General features: G+C 40.7%; 1 protein-coding gene across 1 annotated transcript; it reads right to left on the bottom strand.

Moving 5' to 3' along the window:
* Positions 1-6788: 6788 nt before the first annotated feature.
* On the bottom strand, positions 6789-9255 carry LOC132829251 (C-X-C motif chemokine 6-like). Its single transcript, XM_060846629.1, has 4 exons — positions 9174-9255; positions 8033-8165; positions 7698-7778; positions 6789-7565 (listed from the first exon to the last, which is right to left on the bottom strand). Coding segments are annotated over exons 1-4 (282 nt in total). The 5' UTR covers positions 9241-9255; the 3' UTR covers positions 6789-7564.
* Positions 9256-11901: the final 2646 nt, after the last annotated feature.

The following is an 11901-nucleotide window of genomic DNA, read 5'->3' on the forward strand; positions in this document are numbered from 1 at the left end:
CTGCATGTAAAATCTTTCTAGATATAAGGCATTCATAAGAGAAGGGAAAGGGAGAAAAGGGGATCCGGGGCCTTATTGATTGAGAACGTTGCAGTTGCTGGAGAGAGAGGTCAAGGACAGAATCTATTTGGCTACAGCTAAGGAAAACAGTGCAAACATGCTGCTCAGTGTAATCCATGGGCCAGCAGCCAGTGGAAGAAATGTAGACAAATAAATTTGCAAGACATTTACAGAAATGTACATAAATTATAGAGTAACTATCATGGGGAACTGTGGTATGCAAACACCTGCTGGGATAATAGGATGTGGAGATGTTGGTGTTGGACTCGGGTGGACCAAGTCAGAAGTCATATGAGAGCAGGCAATAGTCCAAAAGATTTATTTGAAATCACAAGCTTTCGGAACGCTGCTCCTTTGTCAGGTGAAGGGCAAGACTCCCTAAGTTGTGTTCAGAGAATTTAAAAAAGCAGTATGGTTTCAGTCCTATGAGAACTGTTCCTCAAAATAAGGTGAGGCAATTAGGTCAAGTGTCAACAGGAAAACAATCTGGGGCAATGATCATTATACCATAAGTTTTAGGTTGGCCAGACTATCCAAACTGGAATAAATTAACTGAGGGAAAGATTATTCCACTTGGGGTATATTGGATCTGGGGCAGATATATTGCAATCAAAGATGGCATGGGAAACAGGAACTGAATACCATTAAAGAAGTGATCATTTGAACAAAGCCAAGGTACATTCCCAACAAAGAGAAAAGTGAGGGGAAAGGTTATGATAAACAAATTCCATGGATGACAAGTGATAGAGATTAGGATTAAGATGTGCACCTATCCAAATGTTCCTTAAATGATGAAAATGTACTTTCTTCCACCTGCCAGCCCATTCTAGACACACGCCACCCTCTGTGTGGAAAATATTGCCCCTCTGGACCCGTTTGTATTTATCCCTCTCACCTTAAACCTATGCCCTCTAATTTTAGACGCCCCTACCATGGGGAAAAACTGTTGGCTATCTACCTTAACTATGCCTCTCATGATTAGGTGTAAATAGGCAAAAGTGAGGACTGCAGATGTTGGAGTTTAGAGTCGAGAGTGTGGTGTTAGAAAAGCACAGGAGCAGGAGCGAGGGGCAGGAGAATCAACGTTTCAGGCAAAAGCCCTTCATCAGGATTCAAAAGCCCTTCATGAAGGGCTTACACCCGAAATGTCGATTCTCCTGCTCCTCAGATGCTGCCTGACCCGCTGTGCTTTTCCAACACCACACTCTGGACTCTGATCTCCAGCCCTCACTTTTGCCTATTTATAAGTATCGAGTATGACTGTCCACCTTGGAAATCAGTGTCATTGGGCATGAAGTCTTTGGGTCACTGCTAATGAGTTTTACTAGTATTAATAGAAGACCAAATTCACTCACTGATACTGTAACCTGCCGCTCAAAGTTTGATAGAAAAAGCAAAAGAAAAACTCACAATGACATCTGTGCTTGAGTTGCTGACCAGTCTTATAAAAACGTCTGAGTAGCTAACAGCAGTTTTTGTGCAGTCCCTCATTATGCCTCAGTATTGAGCTTCAGATAACATACTGTGGATAAATTAAAACAAAAAATAAACATATTCAGGCTTTTGCTATTGCACAATGTTAGAAATTGTTATTTGTTTTCTAAATCATGTTTTTGTGAATCAAACCGAGACAGTGTAAGGCAGTATGCATTTGTCAGAGCATGAGAACAGTCATGAAGTTCAATTGTAAGCTTTTTTACCTTGAAACCAAATTGCCTTAAGTGCTAAATCTATCAGCCAACAATAAAGGTTGAGGTAGTAGAGAAAATAGACAATTTTTTAAAAACTTCTTTCACGTGATTTGAGTATCACTAAGCCAGTGTTTATTGGTTATCAATAATTGCCTCTGAAAAGGTGGTAAGCAGTTGTTGTTTTAAACCTCTAATCTCTCCAAAGGTGTTAGTTGTGTCAGTTGAAGTATATTTGAGGACCATTACTGGATAGTTATTTGAGCATATTTAAAGAGGCACTCACTGTTATAGGAGTGGGGTGGGGTGGGGTGGAGTGGGATTAGATTAGATTAGATTACTTACAGTGCGGAAACAGGCCCTTCGGTCCAACAAGTCCACACCGACCCGCCGAAGCGTATACCACCCAGACTCATTCCCCTACATTTACCCCTTCACCTAACACTACGGGCAATTTCTCATGGCCAATTCATCTAACCTGCACATTTTTGGACTGTGGGAGGAAACCGGAGCACCCGGAGGAAACCCACGCAGACACGAGGAGAATGTGCAAACTCCACACAGTCAGTCGCCTGAGGCGGGAATTGAACATGGGTCTCTGGCGCTGCGAGGCAGCAGTGCTAACCACTGTGCCACCGTGCCGCCCACGGGGTGGGTTGGAGTGAGGTGGGGTAGAGTGGGGTGGAGTAGGGTGGAGTAGGGTGGTGGGGAGTGGGATGGGGTGGGGAGTGGGGTGGGATGGGGGTGGGGTGGGGTAGAGTGGGGTGGAGTGGAGTGGAGTGGGGTGGAGTGGAGTGGAGTGGGGTGGGGTGGAGTGAGGTGGAGTGGAGTGGGGTGGAGTGAGGTTGGTTGGGGAGGAGTGAGTGGAGTGAGGTGGAGTGTGGTTGGTTGGGGTGGAGTGAGGTTGAGTGAGGTGAGGAGATGTATCCCTGAAATGGGTCTCTCCAAGATCGTGGTGGATTCCGGCTCCTCATCCTCGCTAACTGCTTTTGTTTGTTTTCCTCTATTTCTTGTCTCTTCTCCTGTGTGTTTTTCCCCTACCTTCTGTTTTCCCCACCTACCTCATGAGCTCGGATGACATCGGCAGAGGGCCTCTGTGTGAACCCAGCACAGAGAGAGTAGACCTGGTGTGGGCCTCACACATTCATAAAACTGAAGCCATCGGGGCAGCAGCATGGCAGCGGCTAGAGCCCAAATGGAGCCAGCAATGGTCAGTAATGATGCAGCGGTTGGAGCTGAAGCCTCACCAGGGGCCGGGAAGCCTGGTGTGTCCAGGCAAGCCTCAACACCATGCAGGGGAGAGTGAGTTTTCTTGGAGCATCTGCAGACCCATGCCTCAAGAAAGAACCGTAATGTTTGACATTTTAAGTTTTATTTCTTTACTTATTTACTTTTATGCTAAGAAGACTGTAGTGCTGAACGTTTTAACTTATTTCTTTATTTTTCTATTTCTGTAACTAAGATGGCAGCGTGCATGGTGATTTTGAACACTTTTCACTGTACACCTGTACCCCATACTTGAGTCCACATGACAATAAAACCAAATCTAAAATCTAATGTTTCACTCTGTCAATAAACCTATTCCAGGGAAATAAAATTGAAAAGAACTGCAGATGCTGTAACTCAGAAACAAAAACAGAAATTGCTGGAAAAGCTCAGCAGGTCTGGCAGTATCTGTGAAGAGAAATCAGAGTTAACATTTCAGCTCCAGTTCTGAGGAATGGACCCGAAACATAAACTTTGATTTCTATTCACAGATGCTGCCAGACATGTTAAACTTTTCCAGCAACTTCTGTTTCTGTCCAGATGAAGACTGTCTCTGGTTTCTTCCTTCACCAGCTAGTTATTATCAGGTGTATAACAAAGGGGAGCTTGTACATCAAATTCATGTTTCAGACAAGCTGATAAGCTCATTAAAATAAATGTATATATATACTCTCCAGTCCTTCCTGTGATCCGGATGATGACGTACACAAAAAGACTAAGGATGACAAAAATGAGGTCCAGTTTAAAAACTAAGATCTTTAATGTCCATCTTTAATTACCATTGGCATATTGGCAAAGGATTAGTGACTCTTGATATTGAGTTCCCGCGGTAAATTTTCAGTTGCTATGTGACATAACCTCAATGCTGGTATCACAGGTCTCACTAGGCATACTTCAGCAAGAATGGGGACTCGGCAGAGGGTCCAGAGCTTCCACCCCCATAGAAATACTCCCTAGCAAAATGGGGCATTATGTTTCAGCATCATTACCTTACACAGAGCCCCAAAATGATAAAGCACAGAAAGAGAACATTCAGTCCCATCATGTCTGTGGCAGCCACTTCATTTAGACCAAAGTCCTACAAATAGCAAGAAGGTAAATGAGCAGATGATATTAACCAAGACACAATGGAAATACCTTGCTCTTCTTCAAATGGTGAGGAGAGAGGAAGTCATATCGTTGGAAAAGATCTTCCAGGCGGTGGTGCCAATTTTGTGACCATAACTCTCTGGCCCCCATTGCCATATACTACCATAGCAGTTTATTCCATGCCTTTTGTCCACTTTGCTTTATGCAAATGATGCTGAACACAAGTTTCAATATTAAACCCGTGGAGAACAAATCAAACAACTAATTTGATTTGACTTGATTGATTTATTATTGTCACATGTACCTACACACAGAGAAAAGTTTTGTTTTACATGCGGGTACAGGCAGATCATAACATACAAAGATACAAAGTTTATAAGGTGATTGAACAGAGCATCAAATACAAAGCTATGGCTGCAAGGAAGATATACAAAAAGCAACATTAGGTTTGAAATTTGAGGGGTCCATTCAGAACTAACATAAATCCCAATATGGTGAAAGTGAGGACTGCTGATGCTGAGGATCAGAGTAAGATTAGAGTGGTGCCGGAAAAGCACAGCAGGTCAGGCAGCATCCGAGGAGCAGGAAAATCGATGTTTCGGGCAAAAGCCTTTCATCAGGCTTTCATCACCACTCTAATTATAAATCCCAATATGTCATTCGTATTACTTTCTTGTGCCTCTCTTCAGAATAGATAAACAGAATTGCACTCATTATATGAATGCAAACATTGATGTCTTATGGTTTTGTTATTCCTTGGTGGGAAGAAGTATGGTAAATATGAAGTCACAACAAATTATTGAGTCATACATGACGGAACAGACCCTTCAGGCCATCTAGTCCACGCTGACCACATTCCCAAACTAAACTAGTCCCACCTGACTGCACTTGGCCCTTATCCCTCCAAACTATTCCTATTCATGTACATATCCAAATGTCTTTTAAATGTTATATCTTCAGCACTTTCGCTAGCAGTTTATTCCGCATGCAAAACACTCCCTGCGTTAAAAAAAAGTTACCCCTCATGTCCTTTTTAAACCTTCCTCCTCTCACCTTGAAAATATGCCCCATAGTTTGAGAGATATTTTCCAGCTATAAGGAGGAGCTCTCCACAAGTTAGTTACTGGGCTGGAATTCATTACAGCTTTGGTTTGTTTTTCACAGCAGAAGCTGTGAGAAGTGGTGAGGTGGTTGGTTGTAGGATCAGCAATGAGTGGCACTCCTATTCAAAGGCAGAGTGGCTGGCACCTCACTATCATGTGGTGGTCAACCAATAAAGTCTTAAGATGCAATGTCACTCCATCACTCTTACTCTGTCTTTGATGGCATAGTGTCCATCATGATTGGCCCTTCCTATCATCCTTGATGTTTCTCTGTTAACCTCAACTTTCAGGACATCACACTTGACCTTTTGATATTGACCTTCTGGGTAGTTTCAAACCCGATCAAAAGCTGACTTTGACGTTGTTATCCCCTCACTGCTGCTTAACAAGATTCAGCCATGACATTCTAAAAGAAATGTCTTGATATTTTCCCTATATAGTTTGTCAGCTTTATTTCTTTTCTGGCCTGTCCTAGATGTTAATTCTCAGTGTATTGAATTGCATTGTTAACTGGCTTGAATGTGCTTCATAATCTTTACATGCCTTCCACTTTAATCCTATTATATTACACTGTAATGAAAATACAGGGGCTGTCATTCAACTTCAGTCTAAAACACGACTAAATGTGACATTGAGAAGCTGTAAAAATGTTGGGGCTGGAATTTCATTCTTTCAGTCTCTTTCAGGAATATTTATTACACTTCTGACATGCTGGAAAGATGGATGGAGCATAGTCTACTCATTTGCACCAGTAAATATTAATCAATTCTACAACTAGTGTAACATCCTGCTGTGAATATTTAAGCAAATCTACTCACAATTCAGGTAATTAGACAACTCACCCACTTGCAAAATTGTATCACCCTCCTCATCTCCCACACCTCCTGATTGTAAACTGCTGCCCATGAATGAGTTGATGGCAGATGAAAATTGCTTGAAATGGGCTCTGAGGCAATAAATGTGTAATATCTAATAGCTAGAGAGATCATTAAGTCTTAATTCAGCCACAGAGAGATGCCTCATGATACAAAGTGTGGGTTAGAGTGTCAACCTCACAAAACTGAGTCTTCATTGCCAAGTCAAAATGTATTTACTTTTTCGCTACTCATTCTCAGCATGCTGTAACTCATCTCAGATTTAGAAATCACACATAAGAAATAAACATTTCCTTTATTGTTGTAAAACCAAGAAGCACGAATTAAGAAGTAAATACATACATTTTATTTTAACGTAACATTAAAATGAAGATAATCATTTTAAATATTGGCATAAATTATAAACATATAGCTGACAATGAAGAGTAAAAATGTCAATGATATAACAATCTTCAATACACATGGAGCTTCTTATATTAAAAATGCTTTAAATGATGCATGTAGATATGCATACTGTTCTGCAGTTACTGAATATGACTGAGTAGAACTGACATTGAGTGGGAACACTATTATATTAGAATGAGCACTTGTCTGAAGTAGTGACTGCTATTTGGACTTTCAACATTTCCATCTAGTAAACAACATAGACCAAACTACAACAAACCTGACTGATCTGAGATAAAACTCATTACAAATTAAGTGTGACAATATGAATTATTTTTAAAAATCATAATTTATTTCTATATCTGATCATCTAGTATCAATTGGTCTTTCCATGCTATGTAAGCAAATCAGTTTCCCTCAGTTTACTGACCTGGCTGCAAGTTGGTAACTTCTTCAACTAAGCTAACCCACTACAACCGACGACTACACTCAGTACCAACATGATAATGAAGAATAATCTAAATGTACAAAAAAAAATACCCAGACAGGAAATAGGACAGAGTGAAAAGTTTGTTATCTTAACACTTCCACCACAATGACATATTACTTCCAGTGTGGAATTATAGCACTGTGTTGAAGTATTTCCAGGTAATGATTGACAAGTATATTTTATGGAAAACTGTGATGTAAATTTCAATAATGAAACAAATATTCCTAAGTATTTTTGTATCTACTCGGAGTAAAAGAAAGGACTTAAACCAGTGCAAATATACTGACCATCAGTACTGACCCTATGCCCCCTCTCACCACTTCACTCTAGATCGAAATTGCAATTATAGAAAGGGACTCTTAACCGCTGAGTAAACATGAAGTATCTGCCAGGATAGATCTGTAGGTGTAAGGAAATTAATACATGACCCAACAGGACAAGACATGAGCCTTTCATTTCAGCCAGGTTTTAGTGTTAATAACAGGTATCCTTTCAAACAAAGTTATCTGGAAAGGTTCAACCAACGTAATCACCAGAAATAACAGCAATCTTGCAAGAGTTACTAATCAGTTCGAAGGGATTGTCCATTTCCCCTCAACTCTCTTCTTTTCTATAAAAGAAAGGGATTTGTTATCAGCAACAGAATACTGGTTTTAAGTTTTGGAGCATTTCATAAATAGAAAGTCCCTCGCAATAAAAATAATGCACAGTATTAGGATTTTGTACAAAATAAAAATGTTACCATTGCGAAGCCATTCCTATCATTTTTATCGAATCTGCCTTTGGATTCACACAGACCTTCCTTCCTTTTCTAAGGGTTGCACTGAAAAAAAAACACAAACAATGTTAGTTTGACTTCATGGTTATCTTTATTTTCAAACTATGCAATAAATGGTTATCTTCATAACTTCAATAACTTCATGGTTATCTTTATTTTCAAACTATGCAATAAATGTGGAGATTCTGTGCCAAACGCTCTGCTCTTTCTCAGGCCATGCATTCAGGGGTGAGGATCATTAAAGTGGGTCGCCACATCTTTCAACAATGCTGTTAAAGATCTCCAATGAAGTTACTCACATGATTTGAACTTTGGCGCAGTGTGGACCTGCGGGTATGATTTCAAGTTTCTTGATGTACTTTCGGGGGATCCCGAGTACAGATCTGATACAATGACAACGCAGGTCAAATTTCACTGCACCAATGGCTCGGCCTGCACAGAAAGCCATGTGAAATGTTAATATCTAATACTGTAGTTTCTCACAATCTTTTTTTTAAAAATAATTCTCTCTTTGTGGATCTTTTTCCCACAATATGAAACCTCATCAGCATTCAGAACTACTTTCCCATTCAGGAGTAACAGGCTGTCAGATTGTAGCTGGAATCATTTAGGGTATAGGAATAGGAGTAGGCCATTCAGCCCTTCAAACCTGTTCCATCATTCAACGAGATCATGGCTGATCTGTGGCCTAACTCGATATTCTTGACTTTCCTCCACATCGCCTTTGTGGGCGGCGCAGTGGCACAGTGGTTAGCACTGCTGCCTCACAGTGCCAGAGACCCGGGTTCAATTCCCGACTCAGGCAATTGACTGTGTGGAGTTTGCATGTTCTCCCCGTGTCTGCATGGGTTTCCTCTGGGTGCTCCGGTTTCCTCCCACAGTTCAAAGATGTGCAGGCCAGGTGAATTGGCCATGCTAAATTGCCTGTAGTGTTAGGTCTGTTTCCACATTGTAAATAATCTAATCCCTTAACACCTTTGCTGAATAAAAATTGATCTCTCTCAGATTTAAACATAACAACTAATCTAGCATCAACCAGAGGTTGTGGAAGAAAGTTCTAAGCCTCCAATAGAAGTGTTTCCCAATATCTCTTCTGAACAGTCGGGCCCTACCTCTCAGATTATGCCCACTAATTCTAAAATCTCCAACTCATAGAAATAGTCTATCTTTATCTATCCTGTCATTTCCTGTTAATATCTTGAAGACTTCAATTAGATCATTCTTTAACATTTTAACTGCTGTGAGAGCTAAAGCCCGTGGATCTATTTGCAAATGGTCGCCACACACTGATACTGTGTATTAATTAATTTCTACCAACCAGCAAAAAAAGCCTCCCACCCAGTCTCTCACATGTTAAAGTGTGCCCAGTATTGTATCAAGTTGAAGATTTCTGTTATAACTTTCCTGTTCAGCAAGTGAGAAGCACAACAAATCTCTTACCATCTGTCAATTGTCCAGAAAGCATCAGGATGGCTAAGATGATGAAGATAACTCTGCAGTTCATCATTTCTTTTTTAGCTGCTGATTGTATAGACTCAGGCAATTCTCTGCTTCTTAGCGCAAAGTCAGTGCATTTATAGTCTGACTGGTCTCACAATTATGAATTTCCACACACTGGCCCAGATCCAAAGGGAGGTGGTCAAAACATAAGTCAAACCTACTGGACTTATCCCCAGATAATAGTAAAGCTTTAGTTTACTTTATTCTGACTACTCCAGCAAACAACTTATTCATTTTGAATTGCAAACGTTGACAAATGCTTACAAACTATTAAGAAAAATTCACAAAATTGGTTTCCAAGTGCAGTTTTCAAGTATGTGATTTAATTTCCTGAGCAATGCAATAATTACGTTAATACAGGTCCCAAAGCAATTTGGCTGCATTCCAACCATTCTCTACACATCTGAAATACATCTTTACTTGCCTTGTCACATAAATTGTCATCGTTTTCAGTCTTCTAAAGAAACTTATATAATTGATCCATTGTATAACAGATTGGAATGACTTGGTTGACAGCAAGTTATTGGCAAAGTTGAAATGGAAGGCTTGAGTCATAGAAACATAGGAAAATGAATAGCCCACTCAGCCCATTGAGCCTGTTCTCCTATTCAATAAGATTGTGGCTTATAGAACATAGAAAGATACAGCGCAGTACAGGCCCTTCGGCCCTCGATGTTGCACCGATCCAAGCCCACCTAACCTACACTAGCCCACTTTCCTCCATATGCCTATCCAATGCCCGTTTAAATGCCCATAAAGAGGGAGAGTCTACCACTGCTACTGGCAGGGCATTCCATGAACTCACGACTCGCTGAGTAAAGAATCTACCCCTAACGTCTGTCCTATACCTACCACCCCTTAATTTAAAGCTATGCCCCCTCGTAATAGCTGACTCCATACGTGGAAAAAGATTCTCATGGTCAACCCTATCAAAACTCCTAATCATCTTGTACACCTCTATCAAGTCACCCCTAAACCTTCTTTTCTCCAATGAAAACAGCCCCAAGTGCCTCAGCCTTTCCTCATACGATCGTCCTACCATACCAGGCAACATCCTGGTAAACCTCCTTTGCACCCGTTCCAGTGCCTCCGCATCCTTCCTTTAGTATGGCGACCAAAAGTGCACACAATACTCCAGATGTGGCCACACCAGAGTCTTATACAACTGCAACATGACCTCAGGACTCCGGAACTCAATTCCTCTACCAATAAAAGCCAGTACACCATATGCTTTCTTCACAGCACTATTTACCTGGGTGGCAACTTTCAGAGATCTATGTACATGGACACCAAGATCCCTCTGCTCATCCACACTACCAAGTATCCGATCATTTGCCCAGTAATCCATCTTCCAACTCGGTCCCTTGTACTTGCTTTCTCTCCTTAACCAATAAGTTCTTTAGTCCTCGGAACTATATCTAACTTCTTCTTGAAAACATTCAGTGTTTTGGTCTCAAACTGCTCACCACTTCCTGTGTGAAGAAATTTTGACCCAAATGGTTTACCCCACATCCATACTGTGACGTCTGGTCCTGGAGTCTCCAGGCATCAGGAGCATCCATCCTGTGTTTCCTCTGTCTGGTCTTCTGAAGAGTTTTATAGGTTTTATTTATGAGACTACCCCCTCGTTCTTCTAAACTCCAATGACCATAGTCCTAACCAAACCAGTCCCTCTTCATGTGTCAGTTCTGCTTTCCCAGGAATCATTTTGGTAAATCTTCATTGCATCCCTGCCACAGCCAGAATATCCCACCTCAGATAAAGAGAACCAAAACTGCACACAATACAACAACTGTGGTCTGACCAAGCCTCGTACAATTGCAGCAAGACATCCCTGCTCCTGTACGCTAACCCTCCCGTATGTAGCCTGCCATACCATTTGCCTTCTTCACTGTGTGCTGCACATGTATATTTACTTTCAGTGACTGGCGAACAAGGACACCCAGATTTCAAACACCTCCTTGTTTCCCAATACAAACTTTAGAAATAGAATTGATTCAACATTGGCACATTTACCTTCACACATTTAATGCATTGTCTGAGCTGAGATGACACCTATTATTGGATAAGCTGATGCCACCTTGAGAATGTAATTCTGCGATTTGCATATTAAAGAACCTAAAACACTGTATCCCATTCTAAAAGATGAAAGACTTAATCTAAATTTGTTTAAGAACTATAACCTGGTGTTGTGTGATTTTTAACTTAAAGTTCTTTAATATATAATTACAGCTCCATAACACTGTAACCCTTTTGCTATTGATTCAGTGTTGTATGGTCATGTTCCACAACCGCTTGATGAAGAGGCAGTACCTTGAAAGCTAGTGCTTCCAAACAAACCTGTTGGGCTATAACTTGGTGTTACGTGATTTTTAACTCAATCATTTCTGACACTGTTTTCCATGTGGTCTGCTCTTTATTCTTTTATAATGGACTCGAGCATTTTCCCCACTACCACGTCAGGCTGAGCAGTCTATAATTCCATTTTCTCTCTACCTCATTTTTAAATAGGAGGGTTACATAAACGACCCTCCAATCTATAGGAACTGTTCCAGAGTCATAAAATTTTGAAAAATAACTACCAATATATTCACTATTTCTAAGTTCACTTCCTTATATGCTATGGGATGGACATTAATGGGCCATGGAAATTGATTGGCTTTAAATC

The sequence above is a fragment of the Hemiscyllium ocellatum genome, chromosome 2 (genome assembly GCF_020745735.1).
Source record: "Hemiscyllium ocellatum isolate sHemOce1 chromosome 2, sHemOce1.pat.X.cur, whole genome shotgun sequence".
In the NCBI taxonomy this organism is placed as follows: domain Eukaryota; kingdom Metazoa; phylum Chordata; class Chondrichthyes; order Orectolobiformes; family Hemiscylliidae; genus Hemiscyllium; species Hemiscyllium ocellatum.